Raw genomic sequence first — 18,805 nt, forward strand, 5'->3', positions numbered from 1 at the left:
TAGAACCCTGCTTGTCGCGTGTGTGTCTCCTGAGATCTGTTGAAGTGTCGACACAACTACGTCTTCGCGTCTCCGTGTATTACGCCGCGATCCGATCTCCCCGGCCATTGCATCATCCCTGTGCCGACAATGAGGCACCGACTGTCGGCGCTGGCCTCGCTCCCACGCGCCTCAACATTCCCGACCGCTCGATGCGCGCCACTATTCACACGCAACTCTCCACGAATATCAGTACAGCTTAGGGCATCCTCCCAATTCAGATGCTATGCGACCAAGCCCAGAGGCGTGGACAAGGAGACTGACAAGTATGGAGATTACAGCAATTCCAATGCGCGGCCTGCTGCAGACCTCAATGAGAACATCACACAGGAAGAGAAGGACCACTTCGCAAAGAAACTGAAGGAAGACAAGGGCAAGCAAATACGAACACCATGGCACAGGGAAGGAAGCGACCTGCCGCCTGTCGCGCGACAGAGGAGCGCCGGAGCCATGACCAAGGGTATGCCTCTCTCGTTGTATGAGGACCTCATTGCTAATAAGAGATAGGCAAACTTCTCACTACCCCGTCGCGGATGCTTAAGATCATCCTGCCACTCACGACGAGCGACATGAACACGGATCGCAAAGACGTGGAACCGCTAGCACTCCTCGTCCACCCACAACAACCCATCTCCTACCTCGAACGCCTGATACAAGCCGAGCTACCCACAATCAAGGACAAGGAGGGGCGTGATCGCCAGCCGAATGTCTACTTCCGCGCCGAGGACTCGATGCAGCATGACGCCGAGCCGGAGGAAGTGGAAAGCACACCAGTCAGTAACGAAAGCGAGAGTCTCAGCGAGAAAGACGGCGAGGAAGACTTTGAACAGGTCGACGAGATCCGTATCGACGGAAAGGTTCAGAAAACAGGGAAGCTCAACAGCCAAGATCGGAAGACACCTGAGCAAGCTGAGCAGCTGCGGGGTGGGCCTGGTAAGGGAGGCGTTGAGTCCTATTCCGGACAGGGCCAGGAAGCACCGGCGGACAAGCAGGGCGAGCGCAAGTTTGTGCGATGGTCTTCGTCCACCGAAATAGGTGACTTCATCCGCGATGCTGCTCGAGGGCAAGAATTCGCCATTGAGATTGAAGGTGCGCCAGAGGAGATCAGGGTGGGTGTGCCCAGCTTCAACGACAGGACCTACTATCTACGAATGCGTCTGCGAAAGACGTCCAAGAAGATCAGTGAGATGGCGAGCGTGAAGAAAGAGTGCGATGACCTGGCACAGGCGGCGGCAAAGAACGTTGCAAGGGCTGGTTTCGTGGGCATTGCTGGATGGTGGTGCGTTGTTTACTACCTCACCTTCCAGACAGAGCTGGGCTGGGATGTCATGGAACCCGTTACGGTAAGTTTGGTCAAACATTCAATTCTGGGTCTATCTGACATTCTGCACAGTACCTCGTCGGTCTCTCCACTCTTATCGGAGGTTACGTATGGTTCCTCTACCACAACCGCGAAGTCAGCTACCGGTCTGCCATGAACTTCACTGTATCTCGCCGACAGCAGAAGTTGTACGCGCAACATAATTTTGATTTGCGCAAGTGGGAAGTCCTGATTGAAGACGGAAATGCCCTTCGCAAGGAGATCAAGGCTGTCGCCAACGAGTACGATGTGGAGTGGGACGAACTACAAGAAGAGAAAGACGAGAAGGTCCAGGAAGCACTCAAGAAGGACCGCAAGAAGAAGGAGGAAAAGAAGAAGTCCAAGGACGACGAGGATGACCCGGCACCGGAACCGAAGAAGGACGACTAAGACAAGTGAGCGGTGGATCATTGCACCAGCTCATACATGTTTTGCAGGTTGAGCACTTGAGCGAGGCGTTCATGGGCATTTTCGGTAGACAGCGCTTGCAGCATGGTACATATTGCTGCCACACGTGGTCCTGCACCACATATACATATTTGCCATTGAGCGTCACTTCTGATCATCTGATGGCGCGCCGGCTGATTTAATATGTTAAAGCATCATCAGCCGGGTTTGGACGCGGAGAACGCCCTGCTGTCAACTATAACGTGGTACTGTGCCGCCACTATACATGACCGCGTCTGGGGCTAACGCGCTGTCAGACCTGGGTCTGGGAATGCACGATTGCCGAAAACCGTACTACTGCCATCAGCATGCAAGCAATCGCTTCCTCTCACGGCCACCTGTGTGCCTTTTGTCTCACACCTCAGTCCATGATAGGGTTGCGATACAACCACCAACTCGTAAAGGAATGTGCATCATCATGTATAATCGGTAGCAATGTCCACGTATGCGATATCTGCGACAAATGTTGTGTTGCGTTATAATTGGACTTGTTGCCTCCTCGGCCAGCGAAAAGCAACTCGGCGCCAAGACGATTCGAGATGGTGGTGCATGGTGGTGTAGAGATTTAGGGTCCGGGTTGGGGTGGGCCGTTGCGCGTGTTGGAGTGGGCCCACAGCGACTATTTATATCGCCTCGTGTGGGGATTTCTTCTTGGATACCAAGACGAACACCCCAACGGTCGCATGCCGGACAGGACGATAAACGTGTCTAAACGTGTCACGAGGATGCCCGAATTTCGCCCGGAATACATCGGCGGTTTGCAGCACACCTGGGATTGATAGTGCTTGTTCCGAGAGGTGCTAGATGGGCGCAGAGATGGCCTGAGGATGGCGACCGTGTGGTGCCTGTTCTTTACTTAGCCGCCGACGTCTGGTCGCGGGCAGGGATGGTGCATAAGGTGCATGTGGGCGTATGCATGAGGCGGCGCCCATTCGCTGGACAAGCAAAAGTCAAGCCTCGCTACCTTGCCAAACCTCCGTCGTCGACGCTGCATCGAGTCTAGACGTGCACGCCGCGTGCCCGACATGATCGACGTCTGCTTGCCCGGCGTCGAATTGGCCGCCTTCCCTTCCATCCTCATCGTTGACCGACACACAGCATGACCCAGCATCCTTGCGCGCCTCGGCCTCTGCGTTCGCGTGCTAGGTGACAACGTCGAGAGTGGTGCAGCGACCAACGCCGCCCCATCGCGTCTCCGCTGCTGGATTCGCCCGTACCACTTGGGAGCCGCCAGCCCTAATTGACATCAAAGTTGATAGTGGCAGCCATGGAGCACGCCTACAGTCCCGCGCCGCCGTCGCCCCGACTGCCTCCACCACCGCCCTCACCGCATCCCGCCCACCTCCAGGCTCCGCAGATATCTCCCCGGCGCTTCGCTGTGCAACCTCCCCTCCTTAACACCACCCTCGCCCCGCCCCATCACTCCCCCCACGCGTACCTGCATGGCTCGTCGTCTACGCCGGGGACTTCCTCATCTCTGAGCCTGCCCTTCACGCCTTCCCCGACGCCCTCGACGTATGCGCCTTCCCCCAGCGCCGCTGCTTCTCCCATGGCCATGAGGGGCTCGGGTTCAGCCGTGCCATACAATCCCCAGCAATGGACGCGGGGAGGGAACGTCAGCGGGCAGCATGTCCAGCATAGCCAGACGTCGGTCCCTACGAGGCTCCAGGACGTGACGGGTATGGAAGGTATATATCTCTTCCTACTTCTTCCTCATCTCATATCATACGTAGTAGATTGCATAGACTTTCTTTTCGTCTTCGCAAAGCATGAATCCCTGTGTGCCGAAGCCTTGTATCAATTGCGCAAACCCTCGTGGAGATATCCCGCACATAATGAGATGTGATGCTAATGGCAACAGCGTCGATGCCCTCCCCGCCGCCTCCGTACTCCCCCGGCCAGAATCCGAACGTATCGCAGTCCCTGAGCAGCCATAGCAATACCTCGTCGCCTCAGATGTCGGCCGGCGCGTTTCCTCATCCTCCACCTCCCCCACCGCCGAGTAGCACCCCTTCCTCGGCGCGACCAATCTCTGGGTATCATAGCCGACCCGGATCTATGGTCATACCCTCTAGCGCGACGAGCATAACATCGAATCCGCTATTCCCTCCTCCACCGCCCAGAAACGGGCCTGGTCGGTCAGCATCGCGTGACAAATTGGCTTCCAAGTTCAGTCTGTCGTCGTTCAGGAATCGGAACAATGACCATAGTCCTGCCCCGAGCAACATCGACTCGCTTCATATCAGCACTTCCGATGCGATCCAGCGGGCACCAGCTTCTCCTGGGCTGGTCGCACAGAGGGCTACTTCCAAGTATGTCAATGTACACTGTAGCACGATCCGATACTGACTTCGTTACAGTTACATTGCAAATACGTTAGAACGGCGGTACAGTCCCGACACACACTCGCCTATCCGAGCACCAACCTCTCGCAGAGCTGCATCTGCTGGAGTACCAGGCTACGAGACCCGGACGCCTATCGACGAATCGCCCATAGTTCCACCAGGAGGGAGCTGGAGTAGAAATGCCCCATTACCCCCGCCTCCGCCGGGCCCGCCCCCCAGCAGCTCAAGATCGCAAAGTATGGGCCCCGGAACAGAACCTCCAGCAAATCGAGCGCCTACTTTACCCTCCGCGCCTCCAACGAGGAGGCCAGGTCAAACAACACTAACGCCGATACCACCTACACCTCAGGGCTGGCAGGAGGAGCAGGCGAATGTGCGATCGAGGTCTCCTGCAGCACATGGTCTACATATCGATACAAGTCCTCGCGCTGTTCATCTATCAGATCCTGCGCCAACGTCAGAAAGCGGAAGCGTCTCGATATCTTCAGGGCCAACAACTATCACATCGGGTTCTGGCAGCACCCTCTACCGCGCGAACAAACGGGAAACTAGTACAAGAGGCATCCGTGAGCGAAGGAGCGAGAGTCGTGCTGCCCGAGAGCTACGGATCGAGCCGAGCAACAACCCTTGGGCGCAAGATTTGGAAGCAGAGTCAGCAAAGCCCGCCAATCTCGACTTGGGAACGCCTGAAGGAGGCTTGACCCGTCGTGGTGCCATCACCAAAGGGACACCGAGGAGTGGTGGCGCCCTACGTTCGCCCAGAAGCGGACATCTATTTGAAGACCCTGGATCGTCGCATTCCACGCCTCGGATGGACGTGAATGGAAAGGCGGCATCTTTGTCCGTCGCAACGCCACCTTTCTCGCCAGGTATGGAACATCTCAGTCGTTCAGCACAAAAAGCACCCGTCTCCATTCCCTCGAAAGCGCTACCCACTCCACCGTTACGTATCTATGGTGATGACAGAGAAGCGGATCTGACGCGACACTCAGAAGCTGCAAACGAATCGGCTACGCAAACGCCTAACACGTCGAAAATGGGTGTACAAAGCTCAACGCTGAGCACACCCAAGCCAGCAAACGTCCACGCTTTTGCGACTGCCTCCATGGAGCGACATCGACAGTTCATTGAAAAAGAGATGGCTGCGGAAACGGACCAAGACAGACTCGAGTTGTTTGCCGAATTCATTGTCACTGAGTCGCGACTCCGCCGTGATCGGTACTCTGGAGCTTTCGACGCAATGGCCGGAGACATTATGGATCTGACAAGAGACTTATGGCGCTCGTACGGCAATTCTGGACGCAGATCAGCTACACCAAACACCCAGGCCACGCCTGTAGGTCATAGCAGCAGGAGATCTCAAGGTTCTGTAGCAGGTGAATCCCCGGATACACGCTTCTCCTCGATGCCGACGACAGCTGCTAGCCCGGCCTCTTCCATCGGCAACTTCACTCCGCATACCGAACCGGCCTCTCCTTCGAGCGCATCTAGCCAGAAAGCTCGCGATGCTTCGTGGGCGAACAATTACCATCCTTCCCTCTCGCCTATCCCAAGCATGGCTATGAGTACCATTCCTGATGAGCAAGATTCGCGCGGACGCTCAGCAAGTCGCTGGTGGGAGAGCGATGGAGGCTCATCTGGCGTAGGAGGTGGCAGAAGGGTGGAGCGGAGTAAGCGGGAATCCAAATACATGAGCTTGTTACCGAAGGAGGCCCGCGAGAACCAACAGTGGGCGGGTGAAGACCTGTCTACTCCAAGGCAACGAGGCGAATCCAGCAGTCGACCAGCTTACGGAGCCAATGAATACCCACCCGAGAAGGTCGGACTACACGAAGACAGTCTACAGCCATCGCAGCAGCAGCCTTACGGCTACTATCCCAGGTCTGCTACGGCAACGCCCGACCCACATAAGCTGGATGTATCGCGACTAGTCACTCTCCCACCATCGTACCCACGTCATCACCCCGCAGTCAACAACAGCCATCCCGATTTGGCAACTATCCGAAGTAGCCTCCGAACTCTATCTGAGCTCGACGACGTGAAGAGTACGAAGGCGAAGTTCAAGACAAAGATTGAAGCGCGAAAAGAGCAAGAAAATGCATCGCTGTCTGACAGAAGATCCCAACTGCGATATAACATCCAGGACAATGTTCGGAATGGAGTCATGTCTTTTGCAGAGGCGGCGAAAGCAGAAGCGGACTTTGAAGCGCGAGAGCACCAAAGAGCTCAGGACGTAGTCCAATGGGTATTCGACAGCTTTCAGGCTGAAGTTGCCAATCCACTGCACGCCATGTTTTGCGAGCGCATCACCAAGGCCACGGCATCGATGGAGCATCTCAAAGGGCGTTTGAGCAGCGAGGCGCAAGAGCCCAATCCGAACCAGATGCAGGAAGAGGGCGACGAGAAACCCGAACTCCTGGAGATGCTTACCCTGCACAAATGGCTCTTTGAGGCCCGGGAACAGCTACACAAGGAGATGTTTGACCTGGAAGACGAGCGCAACGACCTCTACAGGGACATCATCGTCTTGCCATACGTCCAAACCAAGAACGAGCAGAAGGTGAAGGAAGCCACGACCTTCTTCCAGCGCGATGGCCAGGATCGCAAAGTCACCTTTGAGAAGGAGACATTGAAGCGCTACGAAGACCTGATGAACGTGATCGAGCAGAACGTGACTCGGGGTGTCGAAGCGCAGCTGTCAGCTTTCTGGGACATTGCGCCTGGACTACTGGAAATCGTGCAGCAAGTACCCCGCAATTTGCATGGTTTCGGAGTTCTGGTCCCACCGCAAGAGTATGCGGAAACACCAGCATACCACGACTACCCGCTGCAGTATTTGTACACTCTGTTGGCTCATGCTGGTCGTTCGGCGTACCAGTTTATTGAGTCGCAGATCAACCTGCTCTGCCTCCTGCATGAGGTCAAGACTGGAGTCATGACCGCGGGATCCCGACTTCTCGAGACACAACGACTCTTGGAAGGCGAGGATCTTACGGGTGTGAATCAAGAGATGAAAGCCATCAGGGCAGACGAGGAGCGGCGACTGACAGACGACCTCAAAGAAAAGGTTGGTCTCGTCGAAAGTCAGTGGAACGAGGCACTTGGGCAGGGTCTCGAAGACTGCAAAGCACGCGTAGAAGACCACCTGACCGAGCAAGGAGGGTGGGATGATACTCTCAAGGAGTAGTCTAAGTATTTTTTGATGACGATGACGTGGTTGGCATTTTTAGCATTTTCGCACCGTATCGATACCCGTTTGAATAACTACTCAAAATACCATCTCGTAGGTTATCGAATCTGACATGGATACGCCTTGGAGGCATGATTGCGCTTGTCTCCGAAGACGGTTGTCTAGCTTGCAGTGCTTGTGCATGTATGTCGTGCGTCGTCTTACAGAGATGCACCTTATCCCAGGATAGCTGGTCAGCGGCGGCCAAACCTGGCTTCGATGCGCACTAGATGATCTTGCTTTGTTCTGTTTCTCGAGTGTTGATCAAATCGGTACAGTCCTGCACAGAACTTACAACAATGCATGATCGTGACTGCAGAAACTCTTCTGTTCCGTCCCCCGTCATACGCCTCTCGCGTATCTGACATGTGATACGCACAAGGTCAGGGTCCAGTATCGCGGCGGCTGTTACGCTTGTCTGCTCTTTCACAAACAAGAACACTGTAGTGAAGCCACTGCCCCCGGTCTTGTCAGCCGACTGCCTTCCTATTTGCTCACCCATCGCCATTGTCTGCCTGCCCAGGGCTCCTTCATTCACCGCCCTGGTTGCGGCGTCTATAAGAAGCTAGCGCGGCGCCCGGACCACCCAAAAAATCACACACCTGCGCATAAAGACTGGCAACCTCGTCGTGTCCCTCCCCCCAAACGCTTAACCACCCCCAACTACACCCACAGCTCTCCAAGCCCTCGGTTCCCAGTGGACCGTTCATAACAGAAAAAGAAACAAAAAAATACAGAAAACAACAAGAAAAGCCCGTCCGACGACCACCGCCAACTCTTCGTCTCCCACTGTCGCTTGCACCCGACAGACGTCTTACTTGATCTCACCTGTTTCGCACGAAGAAGCAACCAGCGCGCCCGCACAGCCCGCGCTCCTGGTCCCATACGCCGACTCTGTTACCCCGCACATCTTCTGTTGCAACTTAGGTGAGTGCTGAAACTTTTTGCGAAGCGAGCGCACTGGCACATGTCGACGCTGCTCGTGCCCGCAATATTAGGACCCCTCCGCTAACCTGCGACCCCGCAGATATACATCATGTCTGACGTCGCCAACTCTACCTCGCCCGTCCAGGACGGTGCTGCCGCCAACGGCGCTCAGGTCGACACCAACGTCGCTGGCGCCCAGGGCGAAGCTCCCACCCCCACCACCGCTGCCCCCGCGAACAACCAGAACTCCGCGTCGCTCTATGTTGGCGAGCTCGACCCTTCCGTCACCGAGGCCATGCTCTTCGAGCTGTTCTCGTCGATTGGCCAGGTCGCGTCTATCCGTGTCTGCCGTGACGCCGTTACCCGTCGCTCGCTCGGTTACGCCTATGTTAACTACAACAGCTCTGAGGATGGCGAGAAGGCCCTCGAAGAGCTGAACTACACCGTCATCAAGGGCAAGCCTTGCCGCATCATGTGGTCCCAGCGTGACCCCGCTCTGCGCAAGACCGGCCAGGGCAACGTCTTCATCAAGAACCTCGACCACGCCATCGACAACAAGGCTCTCCACGACACCTTCGCCGCTTTCGGTAACATCCTCAGCTGCAAGGTCGCTCAGGACGAGCTTGGCAACTCCAAGGGCTACGGATTCGTCCACTACGAGACCGCCGAGGCTGCCAACAACGCTATCAAGCACGTCAACGGCATGTTGCTCAACGAGAAGAAGGTCTTCGTCGGCCACCACATCCCCAAGAAGGAGCGCATGAGCAAGTTCGAGGAGATGAAGGCCAACTTCACCAACATCTACGTCAAGAACATCGACCTCGATGTCTCTGATGAGGACTTCCGTGAGCTGTTCGAGAAGCACGGTGACATCACCTCTGCCTCCATCGCGCGCGATGACCAGGGCAAGAGCCGCGGGTTCGGCTTCGTCAATTACATCAAGCACGAGGCCGCCTCTGACGCCGTCGAGAAGCTCAACGACGTTGACTTCCGTGGCCAGAAGCTCTACGTCGGCCGTGCCCAGAAGAAGCACGAGCGTGAGGAGGAGCTCCGCAAGCAGTACGAGGCCGCTCGTCTCGAGAAGCAGTCCAAGTACCAGGGTGTCAACCTCTACATCAAGAACCTCAACGACGACGTCGACGACGAGAAGCTGCGCGACATGTTCACTCCTTTCGGTACCATCACCTCCGCCAAGGTCATGCGCGATGCCATGCCCGCTGAGCGCGCCGAGACCCCGTCCGACGAGAAGAAGGACGAGGCCAAGGAGGAGCCCAAGGAGGCTGAGAAGACTGAGGAGTCCAAGGATGAGTCCAAGGCTGACTCTTCTGACGAGAAGAAGGACGAGAACGCCAGCGGCGAGAAGGTCACCATCAAGGGTGAGAAGAAGATCCTTGGTAAGAGCAAGGGCTTCGGTTTCGTCTGCTTCAGCAACCCCGACGAGGCCACCAAGGCCGTCACCGAGATGAACCAGAAGATGATTGAGGGCAAGCCCCTCTACGTCGCTCTTGCCCAGCGCAAGGATGTCCGCAAGAACCAGCTCGAGGCTACCATCCAGGCCCGCAACCAGCTCCGCATGCAGCAGCAACAGCAGCAGCAGTTCGGTGGCATCCCTCAGATGTTCATCGCACCTGGCCAGCAGCCTATGATGTTCCCCGCTGGTGGCCGTGGTCAGATGCCCTTCCCCGCCGGTATGCCCGGCCAGCAAGGTGGTCGTGGCGCTGGTTTCCCCGGCGGCATGCCCGGTCAGCAAGGCGGTCGTGGTGGACCCAACGGCCAGCAGATGCCTCCCATGTACATGCCCCCCGGCATGGCTCCCGGTGCTTTCCCTCCCGCCTACATGAACCAGCAGTACATGCAGCTTGCTCAGGCTGCTCAGCAGGCTATGGGCGGACGCGGCGGTCGTGGCGGCCCCATGGCTCCTATGCCCGGTATGCCCCAGGTCCCGATGGCTGGTGTTCCCGGCATGCGCGGTGGTCAGGGCGCCTTCCCTCCTCAAGGCGGTCGCGGCGGTATGCCCCAGGGCGGCCGATCTGGTCAGTCCCCCATGCCCGGTTACCCTCAGGGCGGCCGTGGCGGTCCCGCCGGTGCTGGCGTCGACATGGGTGCTCTGAGCGGCGCTCCTCCTGGTCAGCAGAAGCAGATGCTCGGTGAGGCTCTCTACCCCAAGATCGCTGAGATGCAGCCCGAGCTCGCTGGCAAGATCACCGGTATGCTCCTCGAGATGGACAACAGCGAGTTGATCACCCTGTAAGTTTTCCCACTTTCCATCGCACTACCTTCCGTACTAACTATCCTAGCACCTCCGATGAGTCTGCTCTCCGCGCCAAGGTCGACGAGGCCATGAGCGTCTATGACGAATACGTCAAGAACAAAGAGGGTGAGCCTGAGAAGGAGGCCCCCAAGGAGGAGACCAAGGAAGATGCTTAAACCTCTTTCTAGTTGCCACTGAGTAGGATTCGGTTCGCGATTCTCTCGAAAGGCAACAAGTTACGATGGTCGCATGACCTTTCTGAACGGCGAACGGCGCACGGGTAACGGTTTTCATTCACGACACGGGACGGCTTTCATGACCCATGCACCCAAAAAGTTTTCACGATTCGATGTCCTCTTCTCAGTTACCTACTACGATACCTCTTTCCCCGGTGACTGACTCCTTCACTGGAACGTCGGACACCTACAGCACCCAAACTCGCATCTCCAGAGTTTGGTTTTCCCCTCATGTTTTTTCTTTGTTCCCCGCTTTGTGCATGTTATCATAGACGGCGCCCCGTCTTCGAAACGTTCATGATATGGGTATGTGTGGATGGATTTTCTTTGCGCAAACAGTATGATACCTCACGAGCAGCTTTACGATACCAAGCTGGCTCTCAATGTTCGGGTTTTCGGCGTCTCGATAATTCATGGTAGATGTGGATAGGATTACGGGTTCGAAGCATCTAGTCCGTACTGGATAGCTTTGCTGGGGAGAGATGAGCAGATAAGATCTTAGGCATGTAGTCGATACTCCTAATAGATCTTACAATATTCACGACTGGCTGTTGATGTGATGACTCCCAATCTGTCTGCTTGGGTGCTGGTGTCCCTAGGGTCTGTAACCACGCATACAACCATATCACACGATCCCAAAGTCAGACACCGTCATCATTACACGAGCATGACAAAAGGAGAATGAAGGAATGTCGAGATTGGTATCGTCGTTCAATAATACTGCGTCGATGTCGTAAATCGAGTCTTGCCCAGCAAGGTATCTGTTTATATACCCGTGATAGCCCAATTATACGCCATCCCACGTTCCAAGCTATCCACAGACGCCTATTTCTTGTAGTTCTTGTGCGCATCGATAACCTTTTGGACCTCACCTTCGGAGCCAAGGAAGATTCCCGATCGGTCGTGGATGTGTTCGGGGACGACTTCAAGCATACGGTCCATCTTGCTGTTTACCGCCAAACCGCCAGCTACAAGCGAGAAAGTTAGCAGGAATGCATTGGAATAGGAAGAAAGGGGTGAACATACCATTCTCAAAAACCATAGCCATAGGCGCACACTCATAAAGAATCCTCAATTTGCCCTTTGGCGTCTTCTTATCCGCTGGGTACGCAAAGATACCACCATAAAGCAGCGTGCGATACGCATCTGCCACCATGGAACCAATGTACCTCGCGCTGTACGGCTTCTGTCCCTCAGCGGGGTTTTTCAAGCTCTCACACCACTGCTTAACAGGCTCTTCCCAGTACATGCTGTTACCCTCGTTGACGGAGTAAATGCTCCTCGTCTTGGGGACGCGCATATCGGGATGTGTGAGGATGAACTCGCCAAACGCGTTGTCAAGCGTGAAGCCATTGACGTTTCCGCCCTTCATTGTAAGCACCAACTGTGCGGACGCGCCGTACATGGTGAAGCCTGAGGCCACCATCTCGGTGCCGGGTAGAAGCATCTCTTCTTTTGTGCCCTTGGCGCCCTCGGGCAGTTTGTAGACGGCGAAGATGGTGCCGACGGCGACTCCGGCGTCGAGGTTGGAGGATCCATCGATGGGGTCGCAGGCTACGGCGTAGCGCGCGTTGGGGTGCTCGTTGAAGACGATGGCTTCTTCTTGCTCTTCGGAGATGAGGAGGCGCACGCGGCCCGAGGAGCGCATGGCGGAGATGAAGAGCTCATCGCCGATTACGTCGAGTTTCTTTTGGTCGTCGCCGGTTGTGTTGGATGTGCCTTGAAGGCCGGTGAGCTGGGGGTGTTAGTTGAGGTTTCGTCTGACTTTTGATAAGTTGCATACGTTGATGAGTGTTGCTCTCCGGATGTAGTAGGCAATGCTCTTGAAGGCGAATTGCAGTGCGTGGCATAGTAGTCTGGTAGAATGATCAGGTTTCTGTTCCAAGTGGCTTGAGTTTGGCACTTACGTGAAGTCTCCTGTTGCCTCCGCGTACTTGGTCTGCTCTTCAGTGAGGAATCGCGTAAGGGTGATGATATCGGTGTTGATCTTCTCCTGCCCGGCTGGGCCTCCTTCGTTACCGTTGGAAGCCATGGTGTAAACTTTTGCTATACTCTAATTTACAAGATGCGAATGTAGTCAGACGTTAGAAGCAAGTTGGTAAATTAGTATGGGCGGTCGAAGGGGAGATGGGAAAGCAGTATGGGGAATGGGGAAATTTGGAGAGAGGGATGGTGAAAAAGCTATCAAGCTCAAAGTTCAGCGAAAAGCGGAGCTGGCTATCGTTATGAAGTCAGGGTGGGTAGAGTCGGGCAGGCGGACCACACTTCTGTGGCATTTGTTTGGCAGGCCGCTGGGAAGCTATAGCCCTCGGCAACTGGCCGGACGTCACTGGCAGCTCACGATGCTTCAGCCGGGGCGGCGGTCAGCGCGTGTCACTGCGCCAGTTTCTCCGGAGCAAGCCCGAATTTCGTGGAAAAATTCCCGAGCGAAGATGCTCGACATTGTTCTGGCCCGCGAGCTGAGAACGGCATCCAGAGTGTTGCGGGAATTGACGCGCTTTGTTGCGGGAGCGCGTGGGTGGCAGGCTATGATGCAGGTGCGGAGACGGAAAAGTGGAGGGGCACGAGGGGTTGGCGGGGCGCGACTGAGGCGCTGACGTTTGCCCGACTTCTTCCGGACCGCGGACGGGGAGACATCACCATCACGCTCGTGCTATATACTCCCGTGCTTCTGAAGACTATTCGTGGTTTAATTGCGCTATGCTGCGTTTTCCTCTTTGGGCTTCCGCGTCTGGAGAGAAACCGCGACTTTCTCAGTCAACAATTTACTCGTGTTCGGCGCAAGCAGCGACAACAATATGCCCAGTCCAGTAAAAGCTAAAGACACCAGATAAACTGTCTTGAAAGCTTGTGACAGGCCCGAATGATAGGCCGATACCGCAACTGCTCTAATCTCAGGGGTTAGTCCTTTTACCGCGGACCATGCCGCAGGCGTTCCCAACGACAAGGCTGAGAGGATCGAAGCAGTGCTATCTTTAGGCAAGCCAGCGCCCAACACGGCGGGTACTACTGCAGCAGGTACCGTCGTCGAGCGCCTGTTCGCCAGGACGACGTTGTAGACTGCTTGACATGTACCCGCGACAGCGGTGCGTACTGATGCAGCAGCACCGCCAGCAGCGCCAATCTCTCGTTGATCGGTTATCGTAAGAATCGCGTTTCCGAGGGCGATGTCCGCGACGTAACCCATCATCATGGCAGAAAAGAAGATTAGCGCAGAAGATTGGGCTTGGTTGCTTGGGTTTGCTGTTGACACAGCTGTTGCCTCCGTTAGTACGTGTTAAGAGGGTAGGTACCGGAACAGAGCAAAGCTTACACGCAAGAAGTCCGCCACCTATAGCCATAGCCACGGTAATCTGCCAATTTTGATAACCGATCGGTCCAGCCAGACATCCTCCCACGAAACCGCCTATCAGAATACCTAAATTGGCTAACGAGGAAAGGAACGCGGCATGCATAAGGTCGCCGTTGGCGTAGAAATTCTGTGTAATCTGAGGCCAGATGACTGCAGAAGATTAGCGGCTTCCTAGCAGGACTCAATGATAGACACTTACTTGCACCGGCATAGTATACTCCAGCCCCAATACCCGTGAGTATTGCCGATACGACCCATGGGCGATGGCGAAAGAGACTCATAGGAACCAAAGGCTCCTTAAGATCCATGAAGAGTTCCCAGCATACAAAAGCAACAAGACAGGCGAAGCCGATGAGGATGAAGGACAGCACCTCCGCCGACGTCCAGCTATACTTAGTGCCGCCCCATGAAAGACCAAGCAGGAACATAGTAAGGCCGGCGGCATAAAGCAACGTGCCAACGTAGTCGAACTTCTTAACAAAATCCATCTTCTTCTCCCTCTGACCATGCTTCTGGTGGAAGTTGGGAGGATGGTAAAAGACGCAGTAGCAGATCAAAGACGCTCCGTTGACGGCAGTGAGTAGGAAGTATACAGCTCGCCAGCCAACGCGAGTCGCAACAAGGCTCTGCGCTACGACGGGAGCAAAGCCCTGCCCAGGTAGATTCCAGACGTTGATTGCGCCAATCATGAGATATCGGTACTTAGATGGGATGAGTTCGCCGATGGTGTAGTAACAGGATAGTTGCGTCGCAGCGGCGAGGGCCTTGATCATGGATCCAACAATCAACATGTTGACGTTGATAGCGAGAGCACTGATCAGTGTGCCGATCATAGCGAGGAATGCGCCCACGATGAAGAAATAACGACGACCGAAGATATCGCTTAGTCTTCCTATGATGGTCTGGTCAGAGTCAGTGATGAATGAGTGGAAGTCAAGATTCGTCGTTGTACATACCATACCTACGGACAGTCCAACTGGATGCACCAGTGCCACCCATTGAATATTGGGATCTGGTCCAATGTCCGCATTGATGGTACCCAGAATAGGTGCAGCATAGGCAAAACCTGCATTGTGTTGTTTAGGCATCCTCTCATGCGATTCACTAACCAGTATACTCACCAGCATTGCCAGCCCAAGCACCAAAACCCACCGCGCAGCAAGTACCGAGGAAGAAGGAGCTCAGATAGTAGCCCTTGGGCAGATTTTCCACATCGCCAGCGAAGCCATCGGCGTCAGTCTGAATCTTGTCTTTGTCCTCCATGTCTTTGAGAGGTATGCTCGAAATGTCCTCAATCGTAGAGATATCGGGAGTTGACTTATCGGTTGCGGCCATTCTGATAACTGTTGTTGCCCCAGTTGTTGTTGAACCGGACATATGTCGGAAGTGGATACAGCATTGATAGCAATACTTATGGTGTGGGATAAGACTTGATTCATACGCGAATCACGCAGTCCCGTCCTTCCCGACTTTGTGGCTGCGAATGTCGCGATCTGTGTTGAGAATTACGGGAGTGGATACATTTCTCCGAAGCCACCGTTTTCAGCTCAGCACACGCCATGAGATTCGTAGAGTCTGATGATTCGAGAACACGACTCTGCTAGGTGACTGTGATCAGAGTACATAGACAAGCATTGCGGGGTATCGCCGCGCGAATGGTAGTTCTCACGCCGCCACGTAGTTCGGTGTTGAGTCTCGCCGTTCATGATGCGATATGCAATGTCAGTGTGGTAGCGTACGAAAGCGGGCGCTAATGCAAGGTCATGCTAGCGGCACCATGTCGTTTGCGGTCATAGCGATTTCGCGGGAGCCGATATGCGACCGTATACTTTCGATTGGATGAGACGAATGCGGATATCGTTGTTCAAACGATGTCGGTCGTGCCGTAACTCCGCGTAATCGGCTTGCATGACACTGCATTGCAGAGTCCATGTCGATCCGAGCGTGCACCGTTGAAGTGGAGATGTATCTGGGCAGTCAAGTCTATCCTGAGTTCAAGCCAGCTCAGAGTCGCTTCGAAATTGATCACGACCTTACGTTGTCTTCGAAGTCGTACACCTCCAAATTTCACACAATATGGTAAATCGTCAGCGAAGCCCCGTCAAACCAGGATGGGATGCACAGACGGCTGTTCAAGAAGTCGACGAAGCGACACCCTTGTTTCCTGAACTGACATCATCATACGAGGTGAGCTTCTCTCATCCCAAAATTACCTTTTTTGTTAGCTAAGTTTTTGTAGGCAGTCAATGGCGCTTCGCAGGATCCTGAGCGAGGAGATGGGTCCGCGAAAGACCACTCAACGCCGAAACGATCGCTGGTGACAACCATTTCTATCTTGTGGATCGGTGGGTGCCTTTACTCTGTCGACACAGCCCTCCGCTGATCGTAGCAGGTGTCTTCATCTCCCAAGCGGACACATCGCTAGTGTTAGCCACGTATGGCAAGATCTCGTCCGAATTTCATGACCTCGAGAGCGGCTCTTGGCTCCTGTCAAGCTACATGCTGGCCATGTGTATATCGCAACCACTCTTCGGAAAGCTGAGCGACATCTTTGGGCGAAAGTCGTGTTTGCAGGTGGCCTACGTCCTCTTCGCAATTGGAACGCTCGGTTCGGGACTGGGCCGGTCAATGGCTCAGATCATCGCTGCTCGTACAATTCAGGGTGCTGGGGGCGCTGGAATGGTGTGCATGGTGTCGATCTTGTTGACTGATCTGCTGCCCTTCCACGAAGTCGCGCTATACCGAAGCTATGTCAATGTGGTGCAGACAGTTGGAAGAAGCTGTGGCGGCGTAATTGGGGGGTTTCTTGCTTCCACGATTGGCTGGCGCTGGTAAGTCCTTAGATGGCAGTTCTTTCGTTACGCACACAAGTTACTGATGGATGCCGCAGGGCCTTCTTGGCACAAGTTCCTCCAGTCATTCTTTCGATTGTCTTAGTCCAGTGGAAATTGGACGTTCCACAGAAGACTTTCAAACCTGGGCACTGCGAATCCACTCGCGACAAGTTACGACGTATCGACTTCATCGGAGCGGTATGCATGAGTATAACCATCTTCACTGCGCTATTCGTCCTGGACACTGGCGGACAGAAATACGATTGGAACCACCCCGTCATCATCACATCCGCTTGCGTTGCTGTTATCGGTGCTGGAACGTTTGTCGTATACGAACGGTACTTCGCGAAAGAGTCAATCTTTCCTGTCCAACTACTCACCCGCTACGTTGTTGGCACGTCTTATGGAATCCTTCTCCTGCAGAACTTTTCTCAGACCGCAGTAAGACCCAGCAATTGTAGCTGAAAGATGAAAGGCTAACTTAGTGCCAAGCTAATGTTCATCATCCCCATCTACTTCCAGGTCACCAATAATGCATCGACTGGCGAAGCCGGCGCCTACCTCATACCCTCTGTGGTTGGAAATACAGTCGGTGGCCTCCTGACGGGGGCATGGATCAAGCGGTACGGTCCTCCGTTCACGTATCTGGGATGGCGAGCTAACACAAACCAGGACCGGAAGTTACAAAGCTCCTACCATACTCGCGAGTGCCAGCTCAGCGTTGTCTTTCATTCTTTTGCTCTTATTCTGGCGTGGGCATACCACAGTCTGGGGATCCCTCCTAATATTCCCCGCCGGCTTTGCAACAGGCATGGCTCATTCGGCCGTGTTCGTTGGATTGACATCCGCAGTGGCGAAGGACGACGTAGCCATTGCTGGCTCTGGCTTGTACCTGAGTGGTAACGTGGGGGGCGTTACGGGCGTGAGCGGGGCTGCTGCAGCCTTTCAAATCGTTTTGCAGATGGGCCTGAATCATGCCCTGGAGGGAAGGAATGACGCATCCGAGATAGTCGAGAAGGCGACCTCTGATATCGCCTACATTCAGCATGTGGGCGACGGTCTTCGCGAGCTGCTAATGCCGGCATATATACACGCCACGCAGCAAGTATTCGGTAAGTCAAGAAAATTCGAGGCCTGACTTTGCTAACTTGCGACAGTGCTTGGGCTAGTCGCCTCCGTCATCGCATTTTCCATCGCACTTGTCACGAAGGAGAGGAACCTGTTGAAAGCAAACTCGGCCGAGTAGACAACGTATCTTGCCCCCATTTCTTTACGCGTAAAGTCAATAACTTGGATGGCGCAAGGTGTTTGACGTCACCCATGGGCAGCCTGTGGTGGAATGGTGTAGCCGGGACATATAGCCCGAATTGCTACAAACGATCAACAAACACCGTATAGTACAATGAAGTCTTGCATCAGCTGCGGCGCTGACCAAGTCATTCGACGCATGCGTGATCAAGGCGTCGTCGGAATGCAGTCCAAGTATGGGAATGTTTCCACCAGGTCGGGCCCGACTGTCCAGTGCTTCAGCTGCCGGACGTGACTTTCGAAGTCCGGATTGAGCTGCAGCTCACTGTTCGATGCGACAATGAGGATACTAGATATGTCGTGAGGCCAATGGATTGACAGCGAATTGCCCGTGATCTCCCGTAGCTTGGAGAACTCCCGCCCCTCAGACAAGTCCATATACTGGAGTATGCGCTTCCGTGCTTCAGGCCTTCAACTATATCGTCAGTAGTGGTACTCAACCTTTGACCGTAAGCTTACCAAACTATCGTATCAACC

General features: G+C 54.7%; 6 protein-coding genes across 6 annotated transcripts; 4 read left to right on the plus strand and 2 right to left on the minus strand.

The window, feature by feature from the left end:
• Nucleotides 1–129: 129 nt before the first annotated feature.
• Nucleotides 130–1,789, plus strand: J4E85_007213 (uncharacterized protein; the record flags this gene model as incomplete). The annotated part of the gene is made up of 3 exons (XM_051471445.1): nt 130–499; nt 547–1,382; nt 1,433–1,789. The coding sequence occupies 3 exons, from the start codon at nt 130–132 to the stop codon at nt 1,787–1,789; spliced, it is 1,563 nt and encodes a 520-aa protein (XP_051324519.1).
• A 2,115-nt stretch (nt 1,790–3,904) lies between these two features.
• Nucleotides 3,905–7,378, plus strand: J4E85_007214 (uncharacterized protein; the record flags this gene model as incomplete). The annotated part of the gene is made up of 2 exons (XM_051471446.1): nt 3,905–4,158; nt 4,207–7,378. The coding sequence occupies 2 exons, from the start codon at nt 3,905–3,907 to the stop codon at nt 7,376–7,378; spliced, it is 3,426 nt and encodes a 1,141-aa protein (XP_051324520.1).
• Nucleotides 7,379–8,456: 1,078 nt separating this feature from the next.
• PAB1_1 (Protein phosphatase PP2A regulatory subunit B) lies at nt 8,457–10,774 on the plus strand (the record flags this gene model as incomplete). The annotated part of the gene is made up of 2 exons (XM_051471447.1): nt 8,457–10,594; nt 10,645–10,774. The coding sequence occupies 2 exons, from the start codon at nt 8,457–8,459 to the stop codon at nt 10,772–10,774; spliced, it is 2,268 nt and encodes a 755-aa protein (XP_051324521.1).
• An 885-nt stretch (nt 10,775–11,659) lies between these two features.
• On the minus strand, nt 11,660–12,866 carry J4E85_007216 (uncharacterized protein; the record flags this gene model as incomplete). Its single annotated transcript, XM_051471448.1, has 4 exons — nt 11,660–11,802; nt 11,861–12,569; nt 12,618–12,690; nt 12,742–12,866. 4 exons carry the CDS (start codon nt 12,864–12,866, stop codon nt 11,660–11,662), a joined length of 1,050 nt encoding a protein of 349 aa, XP_051324522.1.
• Nucleotides 12,867–13,532: 666 nt separating this feature from the next.
• J4E85_007217 (uncharacterized protein) lies at nt 13,533–15,521 on the minus strand (the record flags this gene model as incomplete). The annotated part of the gene is made up of 5 exons (XM_051471449.1): nt 13,533–14,089; nt 14,148–14,336; nt 14,386–15,088; nt 15,143–15,252; nt 15,308–15,521. The coding sequence occupies 5 exons, from the start codon at nt 15,519–15,521 to the stop codon at nt 13,533–13,535; spliced, it is 1,773 nt and encodes a 590-aa protein (XP_051324523.1).
• A 741-nt stretch (nt 15,522–16,262) lies between these two features.
• Nucleotides 16,263–18,266, plus strand: J4E85_007218 (uncharacterized protein; the record flags this gene model as incomplete). The annotated part of the gene is made up of 7 exons (XM_051471450.1): nt 16,263–16,373; nt 16,426–16,531; nt 16,579–17,017; nt 17,077–17,461; nt 17,513–17,643; nt 17,693–18,132; nt 18,178–18,266. The coding sequence occupies 7 exons, from the start codon at nt 16,263–16,265 to the stop codon at nt 18,264–18,266; spliced, it is 1,701 nt and encodes a 566-aa protein (XP_051324524.1).
• Nucleotides 18,267–18,805: the final 539 nt, after the last annotated feature.

This window comes from Alternaria conjuncta (assembly GCF_024043145.1).
Source record: "Alternaria conjuncta strain BMP 0040 chromosome Unknown scaffold_10, whole genome shotgun sequence".
Lineage (NCBI taxonomy): Eukaryota > Fungi > Ascomycota > Dothideomycetes > Pleosporales > Pleosporaceae > Alternaria > Alternaria conjuncta.